The sequence below is a fragment of the Sinocyclocheilus rhinocerous genome, unplaced genomic scaffold (assembly GCF_001515625.1).
Source record: "Sinocyclocheilus rhinocerous isolate Xijiao unplaced genomic scaffold, SAMN03320098_v1.1 scaffold107, whole genome shotgun sequence".
NCBI classification, from domain to species: Eukaryota; Metazoa; Chordata; class Actinopteri; order Cypriniformes; family Cyprinidae; genus Sinocyclocheilus; species Sinocyclocheilus rhinocerous.
The window spans coordinates 703,593-730,037 of NW_015635024.1; the positions used below are offsets into that span (position 1 = coordinate 703,593).

Consider the following 26,445-nt stretch of genomic DNA (forward strand, 5'->3'; position numbering starts at 1 on the left):
AATTCTTTAAAAATCCTACAATGTGATTTTCTGGATTTTTTTTTCTCATTTTGTCTCTCATAGTTGAGGTATACCTATGATGAAAATTACAGGCCTCTCTCATCTTTTTAAGTGGGAGAACTTGCACAATTGGTGGCTGACTAAATACTTTTTTGCCCCACTGTATGTGGGGGCGTGTTCGAACGAGCCGTTTTAGGTAGGTGTGGCTAACTCTTAACTTTTATAAAGAATATCTCTTTGGATTTGAGACTTTAGTCTTTGCAACTTTACAGATCTTCTTTATGCACCAAGAGCTTGTAACACTCTAAAGAGAAAGGAAAAAATGAAATCGCATCATATGACCCCTTTAACTTTTTTCCTAAATAAAACCATATGATTACTTGCTTTTGATATTTTATTTGAACCAGTTATTATTGCCTCATTGCTATTTTATATGTATTTTAAAGGCACTTTAGGTATTTTAAGATTTTTTTATTAAAATATCCAAAAACCACTAGAACAGTGTTATATATTTTGCTGACTTGTGTACTTACATTATCCCAAATGTTTCGAAGAATGTTTAAATCCAGAGAAATAAGCAATTTTAACTAGTGACACGGACCGTGTCCATAGTGTCATTGTGTCGCCTGCCAATGACATCATATGCTTTCGAGCCGTGTGTCACGCTCGTTCAGCGGCCTCCTTTCGCTTTGACGGCTTTCAGCCTCACCCTGCTTCATACTACGATGTTAATTAATCATTAGCTCATCCATGAACATGATTTCTGCCCGAGTCCCGTTGGATTGCATCGGCTGTGGGGATGAAGACTACAACTCCCATGATTCCACACTCAGTCACAGCGTCATCAAACTACGCCTTTGTCTATTTGTTTATTTTGAATACACGCCCTCTAGTGGCAAAAATTGCATATTGTGCCTTTAAGTCATTTTAAAGGCCTATTTTTATTACCACAAAAAAAAATCCAATTACTCAATTAATCGACAGAATAATCGTCTGATTACTCGATTAACAAAATAATAGTTAGTGACAGCCCAAACGTTAATGCTGACATACTTTTGTCTTCATGTTCTGCGAGAACTCCAATATGGTGTCCACTCGGGTCCAGGCATCTGGGTGGTCCTTCAGATTGGTGAGAACTTCTTGTGCCAGTCTTTGCTAAAATAATCACAATACAAACCACTTATGATGCACTGTACATGTCTGATAAACAACAAACTATGATTTGAATGCAATCAAAGCACCAGAATTGTCCTGGATTCTGCAAACGAACTCATACCTGAGATCCCACATCATAGTGCATGGAGTTGACTACATTGTCCAGCAGGTTGATGTCTAGCTTTTGACTGAAGTCCAGCAACTGTCGTGCTGTGTGATCCGCCAACATGGTCATGTCTGCCGGCATAGAGCTGCAAAACAAAACGGACATCTTTTAGTTATCAACATCAACAGTGACCCTTCTTTGACCATTCATCCTAACACTTTATTAGTTGTTTATCCAGAATGATCTCTGATGTTAAAAGTCAGACACCAAACCAATGGCTCAAACCACGTGGGTGCAGTTTAGTCCATAAAACACAATACTTAAAGGGGTCATATGATGCTTTTTTAAAAAGATCATTATTTTGTGTATTTGGTGTAACAGAATATGTTGACATGCTTTAATGTTCAAAAAACACATAATTTTTCAAATACTGTACATTATTGTAAGTCCTCTATGCCCCGCCTCTCTCAAACGCTTTGTTTTCTACAAAGTCCCTCCGTTGCACTGAAGTACAACCTATGACTCTGAGTGCTGTTTTGCTGAGATCATCGTTACAACAGCTAGTATTATTAGTTAAAAGCTTCTAAAAGGTGCCAACATTGCAGTTTAACACATTAAACGTGTGTTTCTTCCACGGCTAGAAAAACACAAAAAGTAAACAAGTATTTGAGTCAACTTAATGTACACCGATCAAACTTTTTATTAAGCAGCCCACATGAATTCTGGGCGCCTGCAGTTACGGGAAGCGATGAGGATCGAAACGCGTTTTCGTTTCTGGTCAACATCAGCACTGTGTCAGCAAACTAGCACTTCATTCAACTCACATTTCGTAGTAGATAATATTTGTAACGGATAACCATTTCACCAAACACATCAACAACAACCTTTAACTTACCTGTTTTAACCAAAACTCGTCCTCGCGGAAAAAAAACAATGCTAACGTGGTTTAGGAATCAGCAACAAGGTTAAGTGTCGTGGAAACGTGCGTCGCGTCAAAACAATATCAAGACGAGAGGTAAAAGAAAAAAAAAGTCTATTTGATTTATCTCATTTTACACGATAGCGTATGTAAACCTATTCAAAAATCTAGCAAGTTCACTTCAATTGCTAACTAGCTGGTTACCTCACTATATAGCCAAACACACTATAGTGCAAAGCAAACGATACATGAAAACCCCCGAAACACACAATTTCGGTGTTATTTTTAATTATTGTCTTCAGTGATTGAATCCGAGTCCCCTTTCAGTCAGCAGCTCGTGTCAGTTCATATGTCTCTCTCTATGGCGGTTTACAGCTCGCTTTAACTAACTACTCATTCCGTTTTATAACAACAGCATCAAACCAATCGTTAGTTTATTCTTTTGTCTACTGCAGAAAAACCGTTGTTTTGAAAGCAGATATCTGCGAGAGACTGTGACCCAGCTCCTCTCTAGTCTCATGCATCACACGCAAGACTGGTTGAAACCGGTTCAGACTGGCATATTCCATCTCGGTTTAGTTTTCAGGCCGTGGCGCCGCGTAAAATTCGGACAGCGGTTACGCCCTCCGCTGCAGCTGATTGGTTGGAGAGAGCGATGCGGAAGCCTTGCACGCATGTGATTGGGTAGAGGGGCTGTCAATCAGGATTGACCCCTCCCAGCGCGTCTTTCGCCCTTGGTCTCATGTATGAGGCGGGTTTTGCATCACAGCGTGATCGTGCGGTGGGCCGGACCGCGTGGAGCATGGAAAATTACTGAGATGTTGCTTCTGATGTACAAACAGTAACTGACCGTGTTGTGTATTTTTAGGCTGTGGCTCATGTTTAAAATGTTTTATATGCTTGTATTTACATTCACGAAGCATGAAAATAACTAATAAACAATAAAATTGTAATAGTAAAGTTAATTTTCGCAAGATAAGTGTTTTTTCTCTTATTAATAATCCCACACATACAATGTACACAAGTATCCAACAATTTACAACAGAAATGAAATATGCAGAATCAAGCTAATGTTATACAGTAGAGATCAAAATTACAGAATAACCTATAAATACTTCTTTTTATTTTTTTCTGAAATATTGCTAATCTTCATCACTAAAAATGTGAAGGAATATTAGCTGTAGGTATACCACTGTTCGACTAACATGTTTGACAAAATAACCAAGGCATTTCAACAAAACCATTATTTTGTGGAAAACACAGTGATCAAAATTAGAGAGCATTAATCACTGTAGCTCGAAAGAAGATTACAACTAAAATTTTGGAGGGTTACAGCTGTCAGAAATCACACGTCACTTCACTTTCACTTTTCACTTTCAAATAAATTAAACTTACTCTAATTACTAAAGTGAACTTTGAACCAGTTCTCCTCTGTCCACACAACATGCTCCTCAGCAAAGGTGAGTCTAGCCTTTTGATTCTCTCTGCTGATGAGAGGCTTGGTCACTGCAGAGTGCGCTTTCAGTCCAACTTCTCTTAAACATGCCGAGACAGATCCGTACCCTGTTCAGCACTGAACTGGCAAGTAATTCCAGCTGCAGTGTTGAACCCATTCCCCATCGAGTCTCCACATTATCCTGTCATCCCTTTGGTCTTGTGTGTGTGACTATTTTATGATTTAATTTATTGTTAGCTTATTAACTCTCAACCCCCAGTTTGGGCAGATCTGTAACAGAGAATGAGACCGATTCATTCATGTTATTTTTTTAGTTCTTATCCAATTTTTCTTTTAAATCTCTACGATTGGTTATTAGCGTCAAATCTTTGAAAGCTACTCAAGATAGATGCTTGAGAACTTCTGCAGCAAATAAACTAGATATTCATGATTTATTTTGCGTCCTGCAGGTAATAAGTGTGACCTGGAGGCACAGCGGCAGGTGCTGTTTGAGGATGCGTGCACGCTAGCGGAGCGCACAGGTGCGCTGGCGGCGCTCGAGACCTCCGCCAAACAGCATCACAACATCGAGGAAGCGTTCGAACTGATGGCGCGGGAACTCATAGTGCGGTACGGAGGAGCAGTCCATCAGGACAGCCAATCAGATTCACCGACTGTTTTCCTGCACTCGGACTCTCATCCAATAGATGAAGGAGAACACCTGGAGAAGAGGCCATGTGACTGCTGACTGACAAGCTGACCCACAAGTTTTTGAAATTTTCGTCATGTTAAAAATCTGTGTCCTTTGGTGCAAATATTGGTCAACTGCTTTCCACCTTATTTTTAAGGTAAGAACGGACGCAGCCGTTTGTAACTTAAATGTGCGAGGCTTCCGGTGTCATTCGCTTCAAGTTATTGAAACAGTCTGTTATGCTGCTTTAAGTGGTATTTAGTTATCATATTATTTTCATTTATTATCATAATCATAAACATACTGTTTTGTTGCTCAAATAGCTTTACCGTTAGTTAGTAGTTAGTTACTTACCTGTAGCGCAGGGGTGTCAAACTCAATTCCTGGAGGCCCGGAGCCCTGCAGAGTTTAGATTCAACCCTAATTAAACACACCTGATCCAGCTAATCAAGTCCTTCAGGCTTTTTGAAATCTACATGGTATGTGTGTTGGAGCGGGGCTGGAACTAAACACTGCAGGGCTCCGGTCCTCCAGGAACTGAGTTTGACACCCCTGCTGTAGCGGCTAATGAATTGGAAATCTTGCATATTGCACACTATAATTACTATAAGCTGTCATTCATTTCAGTTTATCGCGATCTCACAAAGATATTTACACCGTGTCTACACTTTGTTACTAAAACGAGAGGATTCGTTGAAAGGAACTCAGCACTGAACAAATAAATTAAACTTACTCTAATTACTAAAGTGAACTTTGAACCAGTTCTCCTCTGTCCACACAACATGCTCCTCAGCAAAGGTGAGTCTAGCCTTTTGATTCTCTCTGCTGATGAGAGGCTTGGTCACTGCAGAGTGTGCTTTCAGTCCGACTTCTCTTAAACGTGCCGAGACAGATCCATACCCTGTTCAGCGCTGAACTGGCAAGCAATTCCAGCTGCAGTGCTGAACCGATTCTCCAGATTCGAGAGTCTCCGCATTATCCTGTCCTCTCGTGCATTTGTCTTACGTGGACAACCAGCCTTTTTGGGGGACTTGAATGAATTAGTGTCACTGTAAAGCTGCAATATTCGAGAAATCACAGATTTGGAACGACTAGCTTCTCTTGCAATGGCTGAAAGGGTCGTCCCTTTGGCCTTCATCTGGACAACCTCCTGTCGCAGGGTTTCAGTCACCTCAGAGTGGCCCGCCATCTTGCAATCTCAGTGAAAATAAGAGGAATGCTGCCAGTTAAATAGGGTTTGTCATATAATTAAGGAAATTAGAAGCAGGTGCCAGATTAACAGTCGCAGGGTTTCAGTCACCTCAGAGTGGCCCGCCATCTTGCAATCTCAGTGAAAATAAGAGGAATGCTGCCAGTTAAATAGGGTTTGTCATATAATTAAGGAAATTAGCAGATTAACACCAATAACTTGGAGGTATCTGTAAGTCTTCTCTAATTTTGATCAGAGTTCTTTTTCAAATATCTCATTTAAGTTTTTTATACTGCTGTATAGGACTCAATACGGTTGGATCTAGGAGGAGCGGGTGTGCACCAAAAACTCCCTCAAATTTCTGGAACGTTTATATACAATCATCGGTGGATGTTGGAAAAGGTGATTCAACTCAGGATCCGAAGACCGCAAATGCCAATGTTTCTTAAAAATATTTCTAATCTGGTAAGATGTAGACGAATAAGTAGTAATAAAAATAAACGATTATTTTTTTTGTACGTTTTGTCCTTTTATTTAACAACTCTGTACGTGTTTTTTGAAGCGCGGTGTCAGAAGCATCATCAACCCATTTCGAGGGATATCCTCTATCCAAAAATTTCTTTTTCATAATCCCCGACTTTTCAATAAAATCAGAATCTGAATGACAATTGTAATTAGTCCACATGTGATTGTCAATTATACTCATTGATTGTGAAAGTATATAATTATGTCTTGTTTTTAATTCTATACATTTGCCTGATGAAGGTCAGTGGACCGAAACGTTGCATTTAATAAAGTTTAAGAATGAGCAAGTATTGATAGTGTGCGGGTTCGGTACTTATTTTTGAATACACTTCTAAAATGTCTTTAAAATGTATCAGAACAAAATGTATGTTGGCTCTTATACCTGTATGTGGGTGGAGTTTGGCTGCCGGAGTGGGCGGGGCTTGGAGTATGTCTGTGTTTCAAGCCTTTAGGAGCTTTACTGCTGATAAAGGATTCACTCAGACCACATCCATGCAAAGTGGCAGAGTAGAGCTTTTCTGCTGCTCTCTTAGCATTCATCTAAGAAAAAGAGAGCTTTGCATTATCATCACCATGAACATTTCTAGTAGAGTAATATTAATATTGTAAAAATAATATTACAAAATTAAAAATTAAAATAAATCAAAACTCACCTGTGCTACCTGTTCTAGTAACAGAGGTCTTCCCTTCACTCTTTCCTGGATTTCTCTCATCTCCTCCTGGTACTCTCTTTGTCTCTGAAGATCTTGTTTCCTGTTCCCATGTGCACATATGTATGAGATATATGCAAGAAATCTGCATCTGAATATGAAAATGTCTCCAATGTTTATAAAAACTTCTAAAAATAAAGGTTCCAAAAGGGAGTTTTCATAGGAATGCAAAAGAAGAGCCATTTAGAAACACCTTAAAAACCTAGCAACACCCTAGAAACTAAACATAAATAAAGTGAAAACTAAAATAAAGTGTTCTTTTTTTATTAACGTAAAGACATTTTTTAATAATCTAAGAAACTTCTGTGGAATGGAAAGTTTCCATGGATATCCATGGAAAAATTAATTGAACCATCAATTCCAATAAAGAACCTTTATTTTTAAGAGTGTAGTTTGAGAAATTCAAGAGCAGAGGCTCAATTGCTTTACCTGAAATCTTTTAGTTTGGACTTGCATGTCTGGGCCAGGGCCACATGCGGGTCATTCGCCTGGGCTCGCTTTGTGACCACTTTTTGTAGTCTCTTCTCTCTCTGTTTTTGCTTCTCCTTCCAATTCTCCTCCTCTTCTTCTGCCCGCTTTCTCTGCTCAAGAACCTTTCTACTCATAGGGGTAAAGAGCTGTTAGAACTGAACTTATGAAGGAGGGACTCCACTAATGGGATGACGCTACGGTAGGTAAGCCAGTAGGGACAGGGTTTGGGCACAATGGACAGATGCTGCCTTCAAGTCATGTCACAATGATCACATTTTTCAATATGAACACACATTAGTGCCACCATAATATTATAATTTCTAGTGATTTTTTTTTTTGAGTGCCAAATTTTCGAGTATATTTAAGAGTGTAATATACTATTTTTAATTCAGCCTTTGTACTAGAGTTAAAAACATTCTTTGTCAGGTAGTGATAAGGAGAAATAAATATGAATTTACTTAACACTTCCATTTCATTTTGACTGAAATATCTTGAATTCATTGCTGAACTCATAAGTATGAACCTCCCACGAGGACTTTAAAGGCAGCAAGAGGATTCAGGAGCATCGACAACATACCCAGTAAAGTCTTTCACTGTTGATGGGGTTATTAATAGGAGACACAGTGGCAGGGAAATTCCCATTCCTGCTTTGGAATTCCAAAAAGCCGGAGACACAGGACTTCACTTGGAAAGTTCTAGCGGGGTGAATATTTAAATCGGAGTTGGGCATCACAGTTACCTCACAGCTTCTTGGTGTTTCTTAGCTGCATCTGTGATTTTAGCAGACAAGCATTCCTGGCTTCCGGACAGAGAGGAGCAAAGGGATGACAAGGGCGTTCTGGGCGAGAGGGCAGGTGGGGTCATGAACGGCCAGCGGGATGGTTTTGGGCTCTTTATCTCTGCCTCGATATCTGCCATGATGCGTTCTTTGTGTGAGGAGATATTAGCCGTGCGCAGCTGGAAGGGTTCACATGCCGTCACAGGCCGTACTTCTCTGTGCTTCGCCAGCTGCTTCCGAAATGTCCTGTAGCTGGCGTCGAAGTCTGGAAGTTCGGCGTTGATTTTGGGTCGGTGTGTATGCTCGTCATCCTGGGCAGCTTTCTGCACCTGTTTTTCGCTGAGATGCCGTGCAAGCATGCTAGGAGGCATGGATGCGCTATGAAGCAACTCTCTCGCCCGCATCTGCATCTTGATGGCCCTGTAGAGCTCCTCCTCCTTCTGCTGCTCGCCCGACGCTGCCTCCTTCACCGCCCGTGGGACGGGTTTGGCCTTGAACGGGCATTTCCTCCTCTCTTCTTCCTCTCTGTTGTGTTTGAGCATTTGCTCGCGGAGCTTGGCCTCCTTCTGCTCTTTCTTCAGCCGTTCGCGCTCCAGGAAGCTGAAGGGTCTTTGTGAGGTGTGGAGACGCTGCTGCTCCATCTCCCGATGAAGTCGTCGGCGCTCCTCGTCGCGCTCCTGCAGCTCCTCGTACAGCGGGAGGCGCACATGCGCAGGCACCGGACTGGCGTGGAACTTCCTCTGGCACTCGGTGAGCTCCTCCACCTGGCGTCGGAGATCCGCGTTCTCTTGTTCGATCTCCGAACGTGATTTTATACCCTTCTTTCGCCATTCCGCCTCACAAAGTGTCATGTGGAAAGGCTTGGGGACTGTTACTCTCGGATGCCAACCCTCGTCTACATTTTGCTTGCGTTTTTTTAGCCGTTGACCCCTGATCCTACCTTTGGGTTTGCTAGCGGCCTGGCAGTCAGCAGGCAAGCTCTGCAGTGAGGATGAAAACGAGTGCCATTGATGCGGAGAAAGCTTATTCACACTGAATTCCTGCCACATGCTCTTGATGAGCTCTTTGGGTGAGATAAGAAGGCCTTTCTCGGTGTTGCCATTGTCAGCACTGCACTCTTCATCAGACAGGTCAGAAAGATCTGAAGTCCACCGCAGCTCCAGAGCAGAACGGGCTTTTTTCAGATTGCTGGTTATCACTGGACTCCTTCCTTGTGGGGAACTATTTAACAAAAATAATAATAATAATAAAGTTAATAATATTTTCATTTCCATTTAAAGTTAATACATTTAAGGAATGCTCTGTGTTATACAGTTGTTCATAAGTTTGGGGTCAGTAAGATTTTTATTTGAAAAATTAATACTTTTATTCAGCAAGGATGCATAACATTGATCAAAAGTGACAGTAAAGATATTTATAATGTTATAAATATTTCTATTTTAAACAAATGCTGTTCCTTTGAACTTTCTATCAATCAAAGAATTCCAGAAAAAATGTATCACAGCTTCCACAAAAAATATGAAGTAGCACAAATGTCTTCAACATTGATGGTAATAATCAGAAATGTTTCTTGAGCAGCAAATCAGCATATTAGAATGATTTCTGAAGATCATGTGACACTGAAGACAGGCGTAATGATACTGAAAATTCAGCTCTGCCATCAAAGGAATAAATTATATTTTAAAATATATTAAAATAGAAAAGAGTTATTTAATATGCAATAATATTTCGCAATATTACTGTTTCTACTGTATTTTTTATTTGTACCCTTGGTGAAAATAAGAGACATCTTTCACAAACTTTTAAACATGTGCATACCTAGAGATTAATTCCAGTTTATAAAAGCTAACAACAACAACAAATGCGTTGGTTAAAAATGTTTGTTTTAGTTTTGAAAAATAACTATTGTTATGTATAAACTCACAGATTGGTCCGATCAGTGTTGTCCGCAGCGCTCACCCCTTTGAGGTCCAGTTTCTTGCGATACATGAGTTCGAGTTCAGCCATGGTTTGGAGATGAGCCTTCTTCAGCTGCTCTATCTTACGATAGTACTCTTGGTTTGAAAAGTAGAACTCCCTGAGATCGATGTGATCGCCTGTCACGTGATAGTCTTTGATCAGCAGTGCATTGCTGTCTTTACCAGGAGGGTCATCAGTCGCCAGCTCAGGTCCAGAGTCATACTCCATCTATGAAGATACACACAATGAGAACAGGCTGATTTGCTTAAATACTTTTCACTGTAATCCATAGGTTAAGACACTTAATCAGTACAATTCTTTGAGATTTTGATGCATTGATTGACCAAAAAAATAAACAATTCGAGGAATGTTGGTTGAAAGCCCAGTGCTTTCATACATCACCCTCTGTTTTTTTTGGTCTGGAAAACAGAGGTGTGTGCGTTCAGTAGTTGTGTGCAACACAAAATGAGTCTCTCTGTGTGTAAACTGTTAATCTGCAGGTCTGTCAGCTTTAGGGCCAGATGGCAGATTGTGTTCTTCTTCATTCATACACGAGATTGTCTCACGGTTCTTCACCGTACTCGACATGAAACCAACACTATATTACACACACATTTATGCAGCTAAATGAGGATATGTACTGCACATGTTTTGCAGATTTATGAATAATTTTAATTTTTGAGGTTAATTTATCTATATTTAGCATACCGACGTAAACACATTAACAACCACAACCACAGAAGCCTATTGATTTACTTAGAAATTATGATAACATGACTCAAGAACAGGATTTCATCATGTCAGACCATTAGAGTTAGAAGGTTAATCTTTCCACTTCATCATTAGTGAGCTGTTTAACCACCTCCAGTCTATTACTCAACTATTGTTTTTAATTTTGTATCTTCAAAAACATGTTTAAAGTCCAAACAACTTCAACTTGTCAGAGACATATTGACTGAAAATCTCTTTAATTAACGTCTTTGAATACACGTGAGTGCGAAACCATCAATAATCTTATAAAGGACTTTCGCTTGATCGTTTAATCAACAAGAAAAGCGGTTTATTAGCTTTCTGTCACCTCTTCTTCATAGAGCCTGTTGTCCGTGCTGTCCCTCTCATACTGAGCTAACGGGACTTTAGTGCGAGGGTCCACCGGCGTCTTCAGACAGGAGGTCACCAGGACATTAGTGCGGTGAGACTTCTTCATATCCGTCTCTTTCCAGACTGGAAGATTCAAATGAATGACTGACTGACCGCTTCTTTTACTGTAACAAGTGCGCGTCTCCTTGACGACCGCGTAGCGTCGGGAAGCCGCAGTGACGCTCAGCCTCGGGAGCGCGCACGTATGAAACCGCCACCAACATGAGAAAGAGGCTTTAAAGGGATAGTTCACCCAAAAATGAAAAGTCTGTCATCATTTACTCACCCTCATGTCGTTCCAAACCTGTATGAGTTGCTTTCTTATGTTGAACACAAAAGAAGATATTTTGAAGATTGCTGGTAATCAAACAGTTGGTGGTTGCCATTGACTTCCATAGTAGGAAAAAAAAATACTATGGAAGTCAATGGTAACCACCAACTGTTTGATTTCCAGCAATCTTCAAAATATCTTCTTTTGTGTTCAACATAAGAAAGCAACTCATACAGGTTTGGAACGACATGAGGGTGAGTAAATGATGACAGAATATTTGGGTGAACTATCCCTTTAAGAGCAGTGAGGGATATGTTGGAATTTTGTGTCTATTTACATAAAAAGATGGTGGTATTTTTTATGACTACAGTACAAATTGATGTTCAAATTCATTACATTTAAAAAAATTAATTAATCTAGCTAGTTTTAAAACATAAATGTGGTAATGTTCCACTTCAAGGGTCTCGACTTCACACCAAAATCCTAAAATAAAGTCAATTCTGACCATATTGATTGTAGAAAGGGAATAAATAAAAATTGTTCAATAACCAAAACTTAATCAGATGTGCCCTAAAACATTCGCATGGCATTTTGTTTCCCATGACTTCCCCTCCATTATTATTATTATTAATTATACGACTACTTAAATTTAAAAGGAAAAAAATAAATCAGATGGTATTTTCCATGACTAGTGTACAAACTGATTTCCAATTATGTTAAAATAAATGCATATTAAAAATAAATAATATAATAAATAATAAATGTATAAATATCACACCCAAATATGGTAATTTTGGTATTTTCCACCTCCAATTATCTTGATTATCTGTATTCAACAAAATCATAAGAGAAAATAGAATTGGATTATCTTGATTCTGAAAAATAAAATTAAATAATAATAATAAAAGAAATAAAACGGAATATTCCATAACACTGACACCCAGGACATTTACATAACATAATTTTATCAATTTTAACACAAATTGCAGCATTGTATTAACTGTAGCAGCTGCATTCATCAACCCTGATACAGCAGTAAGTTATTTAAAAAAAAAAAAGATTATTATTTGATCTATATGGGAAATACAAGTTTATTGCTAGACTTAATTTAGGCAAAAACTGACCCCGTTTCCCATTCTGGTGTATTATTTTTTTATACTAAATTTTTTTTTTTCCATCATAAAAATGCAAAACTTGGTTTTAAGTCAAAAGGCTGTTGATTACAAGTGAAAATTGTCAGATCTTGATTTCAGACTTTCTCAGGCCTTAGAGCGGAGCCCTGTCTCTGATCGGATAAGACTATTAACTAACAAGATTAAACTTACTGACATGCAGTAATGCATTGACCACGACAACCACCATGTAAATAAATTAATACATTGACCACATACTGTATATCAAAGACAAATAACAACAGACAAGAGTTACCGTGCCCAAAAAAAAAGTTTAATTAAATTACTCCAGGTAACAGCAACAGACAGCGACAGATTATTTGGTCTTATCAGGGTGCTAGCATGGGGTTGGATCTTCTTTCACTAATCACATTCACTTTATCGCGTGTTCACCTGCAGAAGAAATGAGCCATTAATGCTTGTGCATTTACAGACAACATCAGTGCTAATTTCAGGGTCCTTTAAATACTCATTAGACATAGCAAATCACTCACAAGATCATCAATCTTGAGGATGCTGCGGACCGTTTCCGTGGCGAAGGTGAGTGCACTGATGGAGACCAGCAGAGGCTGAACTACCAGCTCCTCCAGGATGTTAGAGATCCCACCCTGAGAGACCAAAAGACATGTTAAACGCTCATTTTTTTAGGGGTTTTGTCAGTAGGCAGGACTATTGAGAACTATTTGTTGAAAGGCACACCTTGCGGACATTAATCCCAGCCGTCTTTTCTCCCTGTGCGTGTCTGTTGCGCAGCTCCGTGACTGTAGAGATGGGATTAAGACCAGCGTTCTCTGCCAGAGTTGAGGGAATGACCTCCAGGGCATCGGCGTACGCACGCACACAGTAAGCCTCCATGCCGGCCAGACTGCGGGAATATTCTGCCAACCTCAGCGCCAGCTCAATCTCTGGTGCTCCGCCGCCAGCAATCAGAGCCCTGCAGACGCACAGGAAGAGGATGAGTTAGCAAACAGCTTCTATTGACTCTAAGACCTGAAAAGTTTAAAGGTATAGTTAAAAAAAAAAATTTTATTTGCAGAAAATGTATTCACCCTCAGGCCATCCAAGATGTAATGGGAACAGATTTGAAGAAATGTAGCATTACATGGCTTGCTCAGCAATGGATCTTCTGCAGTGAATGGGTGTCGTCAGAATGAGAGTCCAAACAGCTAATAATAACATCACAATAATCCACAAGTAATCCTCACCACTCCAGATCATCAGTTAATGTCTTGTAAAGTGCAAAAATGCATGTTTGTAAGAAACATTGAGGCATTTTAACTTCAAACCATTTTGTTCTGGCTAAAAAATCCATAACCATAATCCACAACAACTCTTCCTCCAGTGAAAAAGTCCATCCCCTGTTGTCCTCTCACATTAAAATCCACCAACATATTTGTTTAAAGCTGTTTTTGCTTGTAAACGGTGCTTGATCTGTGCAAGCTTCTCTCCTGATTCAGACGAGACAACTTTTTCACTGGAGAAAACAATATTTTGGATAGAGAACTACTATTTTATCCAGAAACAACAGTTTAAAGTGGAAAACATCTTGATGGATTTATTTCTTACAAAAATGCAGCTTTTGGCTTCATAAGATGTTAATTAATAGACTGGAATCATGTGGATTATTGTGATGTTTTTATCAGCTGTTTGGACTCTCATTCTGACGGCACCCATTCACTGCAGAGGATCCATTGGTGAGCAACTGATGTAATGCTACATTTCTCCAAATCTGTTTCCATGAAGGAAAAAAACACTCAACTGGGTGGCCTGAGGGTGAGTACATTTTCAGCAAATTTTCATTTTTGGGTGAACTATTCCTTTAATGCAACATACTAAACTGTGCCAATGCTGGAAATAGTCAAATATCAGCCAATTCATTCAGCTTATGCTAAATAAAAATTCTTATCCATGGAGAAATCCATATAATCACTGGAGTCTCTTGTAATCTTGGTTACCTCTTCTTGACCAGACAGCGGATGACGCAAAGGGCATCGTGGATGGATCGTTCTGCCTCCTCAATCACCAGTTTGTTGGAACCACGAACGACAATACTGACCGTCTTTCCTGGATTTACACATCCTGTGATCTACAAACACAAATCAATCACGGCTCTCATTTTCCAGCACGGACAGAATAAAAACATATAAAAACCTGTGTCTGGAGAATCTGTCTATAAGTAAATGTTTAAGTAAAGAAAAAATTGTTAAATAATATTTCTCGCCCAGTATGCATGAGAAAAACAAAACATGTTCATTTGGAGATGCATGTAGATGCATCTAGGTTATAACAGGTAGGTTACCTTCACTAGTTTGCCAGATCCATCCAGGTGAACCTCTTCAGCTAGCTCTGCTGTTCCCAGCATCTCTGGAGTGAACTGGTCAATATGAGCAATAGGTTTGGTGCCAAGGGTCTGATGGGACAGAAGAAAAATACTTGATAATTATGACAGGCAATGCAGAATGTGCATTAGATATAAGACACAAACTTTACACGCATATGCATCCTCAAAAAAAAAAAGCACTTAATAGTCCCATGACATTGCTGGATCTGCTGGTCATACCTTGCAGATGAATTCAATGTCCTCCCTCTCAATGTCTTTGACGACCATGATCTTCATCTTATTCAGGAAGTGAACGGCCAGATCACTCAGTGCATCTCTGAAAGACACGAGCAACCACCAACATCATGAGAACCTCTGACACTGATACATTTTATATTAATTTAATATATAAATGGAAACTATACAGATTAAAGTTGGTAATATATATATATCCTTTATTTTGTGGAAAACACAGTGATCAAAATTAGAGAGCAAATAATCACTGTTGCTCGAAAGAAGATTACAACTAATATTTTGGAGGGTTACAGCTGTCAGAAATTAGTAGGAAGTGTAGAGGCCGTTATCCTGTCCTCTTGTGCATTTGTCTTACGTGGATGACCAGCCTTTTTGCAGGACTTGAATGAAGTAAAGCTGCAATATTCGAGAAATCACAGATTTGGAATGACTAGCTTCTCTTGCAATGGCTGAAAGGGTCGTCCCTTTGGCCTTCAGTGTGTGTGTTATGTCCCCCTTAACATTTTTACATTTAGCAGTGACTGTGTCTTGACGTTCTGTGGTGATTTTTGTACCTCAGGATGGATTTCTGGATGAGCAACACAGTGCAGCCGGCCTTTTTAATCTGTTTGACCAGGTTGAGGATGTAAGCTCTCTCCTCACGGAGCACACGGTCCATCTGAGCATAGTCCGACACCACAATCTGATTGTCCATCTGTCCCAACAAGAGCATCACACAGACCCATTAACTCAATGACTATGATCTTAACACAATGTCTGATATTTTATTTCAGTTTTAAGCATGATCACATACATCAGTTTTGGGAGGGGACAGGCAGAACTGGATGAGGCCGATTTTGGCTTTCTCCACACGGGACACTCCAGTGTTCACCACCCTCTGAGTCAACACCAGACCATCCACCAGCTCACAGTCATCAATGGTCCCTCTGCAAACACAAACACATCAATAAATTTGCTTTTGCAAAGAGAAACTACTACTTTCTGCACCCTAATAACTGACTGAGCAATATTTAGATTCTATCCTGCATCTCACCCGAGTTTCTTGACGATGCGGATATTATGGAGATCAACGCTGGTGGCGGTGGCGGGATCGATGACCTTCATGACGGCGTCGACGCTCATGGGCGCGAGCAGGCTGGAGTACTGGGACACCACCTTAGAGCAGAGCGAGGTGGTGGCGCTGTTCAGAAGGGTCTCTCTGTCACTGAGCTGAACTGGCTGACTGATGGACGTCAGGATCTCCACACCTTTATCTACGGCCTTCTGGAAAGACTCGGAAATAATGGTCGGGTGGATTCCTGGCAGGAAAAACAGACCAGAAAGATCATGCTGAATTTGATGTTATAAATAAATCACCACCATGACATATGAGGAATTATGTAAAAGTGTCAAAGGACACCATAAATGGTTGAAAATGGCTGTGAAAGATCTGTTCACAGTACAGTATCAAATGATTTAATTACAGAATATGCTTAACCAATGCACGGCAAACCAGTACTGACATATTTAAATCTATTACAATTTAAAGGGATAGTTCACCCATAATTCTGTGATCATTTACTCACGCTCAAGTTGTTTCGAACCTCTATGAGTTACTTTCCTCTGTTGAACACAAAAAATAATTTCAAGAACGTGAGTAACCACACAGTTGACAGTAGCCATTAGCTTCGATAGTATGGAAAAAAAATACTATGGAAGTCAATGGCTACCGTCAACTGTTTGATTACCAACATTCTTCAAATGGTGTACTTTTGTGTTCAACAGAAGAAACAAACTGTTTGAAACAAGTGGAGGTTAAGTAAATGATGACATGTTGTATAAAGATTTAATGTTACTAAAGCCTACCTTTCTGTAGCAGTTTAGCGCAGGCATCAAGAAGAGCTCCAGCAATCACCACCACTGATGTAGTGCCGTCACCAGCCTCAATATCCTGAGCTTTAGACAGCTCCACCATCTGAAACATCCCATAATACTCCAGACATGACCTCTGACATGTGCAATTCAATTCAAAATTGATTCTCAATGTGCTGCACCACTCTCATAGCAGACTTCCGTTTTTTATGTATTAATAATATAACTTATCAACTAAAATTTAATTTTGAAATTTGTGAATCAATTCAAATGGGATATATGATAGAACCACAATGCATCTGCAATGAAACAGGCAAGTCAAGACATGGAGAAACCAAGTTCAAATTCAGGTAATCTGAACAATAACAAACTAAAACAAAAACTTTCATTCAGCACATCCAGGATTATACAAATGAAGAAAAATGTTCCTGAATCAGTGATTTACCATTTTGGCCGCAGGATGCAGCACCTGCATCTGTTTGAGGATTGTGGCTCCATCATTAGTGATGGTGACATCGCCCTTTCCATCCTGAATCTGCAGAAAACAAATACTTTCACTCAGTGCACTGAAAACACACATCTACTGATATACAACCAAGTCAGGTTAAGCATAAAACGTTATATGATAAGATTTATATCAGGGAATCGTAAAAACAAACCATTTTATCCATGCCCTTAGGGCCCAGACTTGTTCTGATGGCATCTGCGACAGCTATCAAACAAAAGACAGGATCAATCATCAATATATATATATATATATATATATATATACACACACATACACACTTTATTATATACACACACTTTATTAAACATTAAACATAAAAAGAAGTTTGAAAAATTAAATATCACAACATGAAATGACATTTTATAACATGTGGGACATATATACATAAATATGACACATTATAACTTAAAATCTAAATAATTCACAGAAATTAAGGTTAACTATTGATGATGTGTTTAACATGCAATGCCTGAATTTTATTTTTTATTAAATTTTCCAGAAACAGTAAAGACTTTATGTACTTAAAGAATGGAACATGTGTGATGCTCTTTTATTGCCTTTTACGAAAATCATATTTTGACTATATTTAATCTATTTATGTGTATGTCACGTGTTGTCATAAAGAAGACCACACCTTATAAGTACGCAAGTGAGTGTGCATTTTGATTATGAGGAACATAACAGGTCATAGCTTAATATTTATTCCTCATCTAATGCTTGTAAACACGGCCATATTTGCAGAAATTAAACAAATGTGTGCAGATACTGTCATGTTTATAGCGGAATCGGTCTTTTATTGACTCGTGCTTCCACTATACGTCATGGGCTGCAACAATACAATAAAACAAACCCCTGTCAAGTGTTTTCACTCTTTTAATGTGTGAATATACAGATCTCTCACCTTTCCCGGCGTTGATGTTGCTGTAGCGGATCTGGGCGGGTTTGTCCCGGTCCACATACGCGCCTCTTTTGTTTTTAAACCCGTTTGCAGCCGCTACGCCTTCAGGCATGATGGCTAATATTTACGTTATGCTATTCCTCAGAAATCACAGACGGAGATGGACGTTGCCCGGTCTCTCTAAGCCGTCGGCGCGGTTCGGATGGGTTCAGATAACGTTCGGCTCGGATGCTCCAAGCAGAACCTTCCAGATTCTTCGGTTGCGACGGTAACAGAGAAAGGACCGCGAGCGTGACAGTGCGGCGCGTGAGGATGACGTTAGGGGTGTCTTAAAACATGCCCGGTGTAAGGAAATGTGTTCTTCTTCTTCTTCTGTGGATTTATTGGCGGGTCGCATACCAGCTTTTAAGGTGCATACCGCCACCTCCTGTGCTGGAAGCATATAACAACGAACGACAAATGCTAGAAGCTAAAGCAATGGAAGAAGGTGGAAGCATGATGCTAGAAGGTATATTAAGTAAGCTAAAAAGGAATAAGAATATTAGATTTGCTTTGTTGAAATATCTTAAAGATACAGGAAATTATATAAGAATATAATGATGTTTATTTATTATTAGTATTATTATTTAGTATGATATACATTCATATGTGATACATATACATGCATCGCTGCTCCACACTCTAAGCTAGTCTGCCGACCGCCAGTAAACAGAAGAAGAAGAAGAAGAAATGTGTTATAGTGGGTCAGCGACGCCCTCTTATACATATATGTCAGAGTATGTTGTGCTAAATGATTTATTATATATAATTCACGCAGGTTCTGTGCTTTAGGATACATGAGTTAAATATAAAGTTTGCTGTAGAGTGAGACAGTGAGCTGTGTGTTCATAAACAGCGCTTCTCTGTCTCTGTCTTTCGCTGCGGTTTGACTGAAGAATCGAAGCGGTCCAGTGAAGGTAAGCTGGATCATTACTATGTTTAGAGAGAGCTCGTTCAACAAATCAGGTGCCATTTGTGTTTCTCATATAAATAATGTGATGAACTCACGCAGCTGTTCTGGTGTGTTTAATATAGAGATTTTTCTTGAAGGTTTTAATAAAAATCCGAACTATTTTGTGCTTTTCTGATCTCATGATGATGCTTTTTAAACTGTCGTCCCCATCTCTGTGCTTTCAGCTTCTTCTTTACGTATTAACAAATATGCACATTTTAATCAAAGCATCATAAATGAGAATTAAAACTCGGTAACCATGTATGAATGCATATTTGTCATTTTAACTGAACTAAGGACTGGTGGTGGTGCTTAAGAAATTATTGGTCGTAAGAAAAAAATAATACTGATAAGGTAATAATACCACTACAATATCTACTACCAATAACAATATAAAACGCACTAAGGATTAATGAGCTGCTGGGTTCATGAATATTAGTCACGTTGTCTGCTCTGACATAAAACATGTCTGTCTCAAAATTAAATAAAACCACTTCAGAAACAAGAACATGGTCCTCCTTGCAATGGTTATATAATATGCATTCTTTATAACAACTTGCATACAAAATCATTCTTTCAAGCAGACATATTTATTTACATAAATTAAATTTAGATCCTATTAGGGCTACTAATGCGATTCAGTCAAGAGCAGTGAGTGATTTCAAGAACTTCTTTATGCATTGTTTACATTTTTGGATTGCATTTAGAGTGCTTTGCAAAATAAATAATAATAAAAAACATTCCATTTTATTGGCATAATGACTTTTTATAACATTTAATAGTATGTTAAAGTTATGCAATTTCATGTTGCATAACTTTAAACTACACAATTTTTAAAATATGATTCTCATTTTAAAAGTTGTTCGTAATTAAAAACAAAATCATTTTAATAACACACATGTCAATGCATGGGAATACAAAATAACATTTTATTGATTTAAAAAAAAACTATTTTTAGATTTTAGTTGGCAGAATGCATTATTTAAAAAACAAGTTGATGTTGTGTCTTCGGTTTCGCATCCTATATGAACTAATCTAAAAATTGTGTCATCATATCTTTAAATGTTGTGATATTTATTTAGGACAAATTGCATATTTTACCTTTATTCTCTTTTTTTTCTCATCAGTATGTTGTCCCTCAAAGAGAAAGACCGGCCCATCGTCAGAAAGCTGCTGTGCGCCGGCTGCTGTGTGAGATGCGTTCTGCGCTTCTGCTGTGTGGGAACCTGCTCTGCTTACAGACGATCCTATGAGGTCTCCCATGATCCTGAAAATCACCTGGCTTTTCACCTGTGTTCGTATATGTCAGTAATGAACTTTCCTGTTTGTAGGACATACACAAAGAGCTTCTGGCCTTCATCAGTGAGGAAAGCAGCCCTCAGCCCCACGATGCCTCTGGTGAGGAGAAAACCGACGAGCCGCCGAATAAACGCTTGAGAATAGATGAGGGCAGCACAGAGGCCTCTGTTACAGCAGCGCAGACGGACTCAGACATTTGTCCCGTCTGTTTAGGAGTCCTGCAGGACTTCTGTGATCCCACCTTCGCCAAACAGGTACGTTTATTAAAATGAAAGGCTGATCTGTATTCTGCTGCTGTGCGAACGTCGCTTATGGATTTTATTAATGTGCAGGTGTCAGATGCTGTGAAAAACCAACAGTATGAGTTTAACAGTCTGGTGCTGACCGTTTCTCTTCCCGCTCAGCTGTCCGTCAGAGAGGTGAGTCCTAAGCCGCCCTATTTGCTGAATAAAATACAAAAATAGTTTCTTACTAATTTTAGGGTGCTGGTTCCAAAAATAGTGCCTGTTTTGCTTAATCACATCACACTTTTACACAAAAAATGATGGATTTTCGTAATTTTTTGCTTTCAGGAACTATTTGTAAGGTGAAAAAGTCTTGTAATATTCTTTAATCAGCAGAAGAACTGCCATAAAGACATGATTCCTGTCTTCCTCTGAGCCAGATTACAACTATTTGTTCAGTTCTCAGCCCATTTTCACATGTAGGAATGATTCAGAAAACATTACTACATAATCCTGATTTCCACTTTTTGCCACTCGCAAGGTTGTAAGTTAAAGCAGCACTATGTAACTTTTTCTGTGTTCAAAATTTGCAAAATGTATATAATGAGCGAGTACATCATGAATTCATCTTCCAAACCGCGTTTTTGTCTTATTCCGAATCACTACGGTACACTTATAATACCCCTTATTGCTGATTGGCTACAAGTTTGTTTTGCTATTCAGCCCGAATCAGTTTTCTAAAGTGTTTTTGAAAAATCACTTACCCTGCCTTTAAATGATGCATTTTGTAACCCAGAATCTATGTCGTTAGTAGGGCTGATTTTATATTTACAATAAATATAAATATGTAATTAATAACAATTGTGCATATATAAAATATAAGATTGATATACATGTATAATTCTTAGTATTATTATATAAATAGTATACATTTATAGAAATAATGTGTGTGTGTGTGTGTGAATTTACAATTTAAAATAATTTTTTTCTGTTTGAATGTTTTAAAATGTCTATTTTTTTATGCCTAATCCTGATTTATATATATATATATAATATATATATAATTAATTAATTTGAAAAATCTTTTTTATTGTGTGAAAAACAATAAAATAAGATAATATTAGGCCTTTTTTTTGCATTATTAGGCCTTTTTCAAGATGCATGGCTGTGTAATTATTTTGACGATAGAAAATGTGCTTCTCTGTGCATTTCCACAGCATTCCTGCTGGTTGCATGTCAAAAAGGAGATCAGGTATGTAAGCAGCACATATTTCCCATCATCCCCCGCAGCGGGGGCATCCATATGAAGTCACATAATGCTTGTTTCCAGGGAGAAGAGCATGTGTTTGGGTAAAGAAGATGTCATCCAGGTGAAGGATGCATTCAAGTGGGCCGTACAGGGAAAGATCGGACAGGAACTGGGAGCTGCTGTCTTGGCCAATGTGAGTGCTTCTTCTTGATTGGCTTTCTGAATAATTCGCTATTATTTGATCTCTTGGTTCTGTGATCCACAGAGTTCGTGTGAAGTGAGCGTCGGCTTTATGCATCCGGAAACAGAGGAGGACTGTCATTTCTTGTAAGTGGGTCTAAGACAAGAAGGCTGAGCTTGACTAATGCAGTCAATACTACAACTAAAAATTTTGGAAATGGACTTTTGTAAGTCATTTGGAGGGAAAAGTGTCTCAAATGTGAAATGTAAATGCAAATTTACTTGTCTTGCCATCGTGATGCAGAATGAGTCCAAATGATGTCACTTCCTGGTTAACACACGTGTCCTCTTTGTACAGAGCAAACACCTGTCCGGACTGTTTCAAACCCACCAAAAACAAAGCGGTATGCTTTCCCATGTTTTGTTTCCAGTCCTCAATCCGTGTTCCTGACCTGTAAAATCAAAAGTGCCCTTTTTGGATATAAAAGTAATGTACCTGTGTTCCTCTTCGTCTCTCAGTCCATCTTCACCAGGATGGCGGTGGTTAAAGCTCTGGAGAAGATCTCTGAAGAGAAGTTTAGCAGGTCAGTGTTTTCAATCTCCGGCTCACATGAGACTCGGTTTCTGGTCGTTCTCTTTCAATATGTGTATTGTGTGCAGGCATTACCCATGTCCACCAAAGAAAACAAACACTAGATGTACAGCACTGGACACCACATGTCTCCACACGTCTGTCTTCATAGCAGGTACGGCTAAACACGTTACTAGAAATCTTGTGAAATATCATTACAATTGAAAATAACTGTTTTCTATTTGAATAATTTTTTTAAATATAATTTATTGCTGCGATCAAAGCTGAATTTTCAGCATCATTACTCCAGTTTTCAGTGTCACATGATCTTCAGAAATCAGTCTAATATGCTGATTTGCTGCTCAAGAAACATTTCTGATTATTATCAATGTTAAAAACAGTTGTGCTGCTTCATATTTTTGTGGAAACCATAATGCATTATTTTAGGATTCTTTGATGAATAGAAAGTTCAAAAGAACAGCATTTGGTTGAAACTAATATTTTTAATGTTTGGTTAATTTTATGCATCCTTGCTAAATAAAAAAGAAACGTCTTCCTGCCCCGTCTTTTGATCGTCTGTCTCTGCAGGTCGGTATAATAAGTTTTCGCGGGAGCTTCCGCAGACGCCGTGGGTGATCGATGGAGAGAGACGGATGGATGGATCAGTGGAGGAGCTGATCGCTGCTCCTCTCCTGTCCTCGTTCAGAGCCGACGGTAAGCTGTGTGTGGGACGCCCCAATCAAATTAGGATCCCAAATTGTAGACGCTGTGTATGTTATTTTCAGATGGTACTGCAAACGTCACAAAGATTGATTTCAGACATGCAAGACTTGCTGGTTGTTGAGTCTTTTTATGTGTCTCTTCCATGTAGGGTTTAACTTCTCATCTTCAGGACGAGAGGACGTGGACGTGAGGACTCTGGGAAATGGTAAAACACACAGACACTCAGAAACCGTATATCTCCGCACTCATTTGCCTTTGGTTCCTTTATATATTACAGTATTGAGGCTTGTGATGATGTGGTCATGTCATTGTCATAATGTTGTTTGTGTGGTTTCTCAGGTCGACCGTTCGCTGTGGAGCTGCTGAACCCCCATCGAGCCAAATTCAACAGAACCGAAATCAAACAACTACAGGAGGTACAGACGTTCACCCAGAAATAGAAAATGTTCTGAAAATGTGCTCACCCTCAGGCCATCCAAGTTATAGTTGAGGTTGTTTGTTGATGGGAACAGATTTGGAGAAATGTAGCATTCCATCACTTGCTCACCAGTGAATGGGTGCCGTCAGAATGAGAGTCCAAACAGCTGATAAAAACATCACAATAATCCACACCACTCCAGTCCATCAATTCATGTCTGGTGAAGTGAAAAATGGTGAGTTTTTTTGACATTAAATCATTGCTTCTGGTTAAAACATGAGTCCTCTAAACATAATATTGCTTTATCCATTGAAAAAAAGTTATCTCGTCTGAATCAGTAGAGAAATCTGCACAGATCAAGCACCGTTTACAGGCCAAAACAGTTTTAAACGAATAAGTGTGTGGATTTTGATGTGAGAGGACAACAGAGGATGGACCTTTTCCATCATCCTCTGATTATGGACTCGTATTTGGCCAGAAGTGACGATTTAACGTTAAAATGCCTTAATGACGGCCTGAAGGGGAGTAAAATTTCAGCAAGTGTTCATTTTTGAGTGAACCATTACTTTAAAGGGGTCATATGATGCTTTTTTAAAGATCATTATTTTGTGTATTTGGTGTAACAGAATATGTTGATGCACATTGCTCACAAAAAATATCAAGATCTTTTCCAAAACTGCAGGCTCTAATCTGATTGGCTGATTTCTGGGAATAAAGGAGCATATATTTTTTATTATAGTATAACCGCAAACCTGCTAATGTGAATTTTGGCTCCTGTTTTTTCTTGTCCCGCAGACGATCAACCAGTCGTCTGACAAAATTAGAGTGCGAGACCTGCAGATTGTTACCAGGTGTGTGTGTGTTGCATTTAAGCACAAATGTACATTGATTGTCAAAGATCTGTGCACTATTTTAAGGGGTGTGTGCGTGTTTATTTCTCCAGAGAAGCCACGAGCCGCATGAAAGAGGGTGAAGAGGAGAAGACGAAAACCTACAGCGCCCTCATCTGGACGCAGAAAGCCATCGACAGCACTGATCTGGAATTCCTAGCAAATATCAAGGTTTTGCTGGGCTTTCAGATCTATTTGAGCTGGACATGTGAGAAGAGACGTGCTGATGATTGTGTGTGTGTTTAGGATCTGAAGATCGCTCAGAAGACTCCACTGAGAGTCCTACATCGCCGGCCGCTGGCGGTCCGACCGAGACTCATCCACTCCATGAGCTCCATTTACCTGGACGGACACCACTTCACCTTAAAGCTGTGTACACAGGCCGGGACGTATCCTTACAAAATACTGTCAAACAGTAATATTGTGAAATATTTTTATAATTTAACATAACTGGTTTCTATTTGAGTATATATTAAAATGTAATTTATTGCTGTGATCAAAGCTGAATTTTCAGCATCATTACTTCAGTCTTCAGTGTCACATGATCTTCAGAAATCATTCTGATTTGCTGCTCAAGAAACATTTCTGATTATTATCAGTGTTGAAAACAGTTGTGCTGCTTCATATGTTTGTGGAAATCATTGCATTGGCTTCCCTTCACTTGCAAACACTGCAGTTATATTAAAGAGTTTGTGCACGGAGACTTCGGCCGCACGAAACCCAACCTCTGCGACCTCATGAAAACCAACGCTGATATTCTAGAGCTGGACGTCGAGGTGTGTTTTATTTCATATGTAATGTCAAGAACTGGTTTGGATGCATGATGGAAATGTTTAGAATGACATCTGAAAGATTTCTCTTTCCGTCTGTGTGTTTCAGTCTGTAGACATCGACTGGCCTCCTGCTATTCCAGATTGACGTTCGGGATTTTGAGAGCAGTTTTTCTATGTGTGTCAGGACTATATATTTCTGTTATACAATTATTTGATTATTTGGTTGAAGTAAAGCAAATTGCACTGAATGCATGTTCTTTAATAAAACAGCCTAATTTAGTTTTTCTTGTTAATGTCATGTTCCTCTAGTAACAGTCTAGCTAGTTTAGTTTGATATTTGATTTTCATAGAAAAAAAGGATTTATGGATTTTTTAAAACTGTATGTAGGTTTTAGGTTAAATCCTGCATATGTAATGAGATTATAGTTCTAGCAAAATCTAAACAAACCCATATTAAGGCATATGTTGAGGTTAAGGCAAAACTAATTTTTTAAAAGAATGAATTTTACTTGTAACATTCATGTTATATAAAATGTATAAATGTTCTTAGTATTTTTAAACAGGTTACATTTAAATTAATTTAATTGTTACTTATTTTGGCTTTTCTTAAAGATATTAACACTTCGCTTTTAATAAAATTATATTGGACATAACTAAGTTAAGCTATATATATATATATATATATATATATATATATATATATATATATAATACAGGTGCATCTCAATAAATTAGAATGTTGTGGAAAAGTTCATTTATTTCAGTAATTCAACT

The 26,445-nt window shown here is 38.8% G+C and overlaps 4 protein-coding genes across 8 annotated transcripts in view; 1 reads left to right on the forward strand and 3 right to left on the reverse strand.

Moving 5' to 3' along the window:
* LOC107746076 (exportin-1-like) overlaps positions 1–2,730 on the reverse strand; it is a 21,006-nt gene extending 18,276 nt beyond the window's left edge. The window contains exons 1-3 of one of the 2 annotated variants that reach the window (XM_016560130.1): positions 2,157–2,730; positions 1,277–1,406; positions 1,054–1,155 (exon numbers count right to left, since the gene is read on the reverse strand). In XM_016560130.1, the coding sequence (XP_016415616.1) occupies positions 1,054–1,155; positions 1,277–1,402 (228 nt within the window). In that variant the 5' untranslated portion in view covers positions 1,403–1,406; positions 2,157–2,730. Of the gene's footprint in view, positions 1–1,053; positions 1,156–1,276; positions 1,407–1,936; positions 1,998–2,156 lie in introns of those variants that run through there. The other variant, XM_016560131.1, reaches the window with a different exon arrangement.
* Positions 2,731–5,782: 3,052 nt separating this feature from the next.
* Positions 5,783–10,386, reverse strand: LOC107746123 (protein FAM161A-like). The gene is made up of 6 exons (XM_016560219.1): positions 9,904–10,386; positions 7,941–9,200; positions 7,160–7,327; positions 6,674–6,773; positions 6,403–6,560; positions 5,783–5,816 (listed from the first exon to the last, which is right to left on the reverse strand). Exons 1-6 carry the CDS (start codon positions 10,164–10,166, stop codon positions 5,783–5,785), a joined length of 1,983 nt encoding a protein of 660 aa, XP_016415705.1. The 5' UTR covers positions 10,167–10,386.
* Positions 10,387–12,773: 2,387 nt separating this feature from the next.
* On the reverse strand, positions 12,774–18,684 carry LOC107746082 (T-complex protein 1 subunit delta). The gene is made up of 13 exons (XM_016560155.1): positions 18,357–18,684; positions 17,607–17,659; positions 17,393–17,482; positions 16,942–17,050; positions 16,130–16,394; positions 15,890–16,022; positions 15,651–15,790; positions 15,082–15,178; positions 14,821–14,931; positions 14,477–14,607; positions 13,221–13,455; positions 13,016–13,129; positions 12,774–12,914 (listed from the first exon to the last, which is right to left on the reverse strand). Exons 1-13 carry the CDS (start codon positions 18,463–18,465, stop codon positions 12,900–12,902), a joined length of 1,602 nt encoding a protein of 533 aa, XP_016415641.1. The 5' UTR covers positions 18,466–18,684; the 3' UTR covers positions 12,774–12,899.
* Positions 18,085–25,937, forward strand: LOC107746083 (putative tRNA pseudouridine synthase Pus10). Of its 4 annotated transcripts, XM_016560159.1 has the most exons (19): positions 19,086–19,196; positions 19,259–19,286; positions 20,470–20,598; positions 20,676–20,897; positions 20,976–21,062; positions 22,085–22,119; positions 22,198–22,309; positions 22,382–22,443; positions 22,655–22,700; positions 22,816–22,880; positions 22,957–23,042; positions 23,456–23,581; positions 23,739–23,795; positions 23,930–24,006; positions 24,804–24,859; positions 24,952–25,069; positions 25,145–25,287; positions 25,575–25,674; positions 25,778–25,937. In XM_016560159.1, the coding sequence occupies exons 3-19, from the start codon at positions 20,473–20,475 to the stop codon at positions 25,814–25,816; spliced, it is 1,557 nt and encodes a 518-aa protein (XP_016415645.1). In that variant the 5' UTR covers positions 19,086–19,196; positions 19,259–19,286; positions 20,470–20,472; the 3' UTR covers positions 25,817–25,937. The 4 variants fall into 4 exon arrangements, with proteins under 4 accessions (XP_016415646.1, XP_016415645.1, XP_016415643.1 ...); XM_016560160.1 differs by lacking the exons at positions 19,086–19,196; positions 19,259–19,286 and adding an exon at positions 18,085–18,104 and having other exon boundaries at positions 20,472–20,598; XM_016560157.1 differs by having other exon boundaries at positions 19,086–19,309; positions 20,472–20,598.
* Positions 25,938–26,445: the final 508 nt, after the last annotated feature.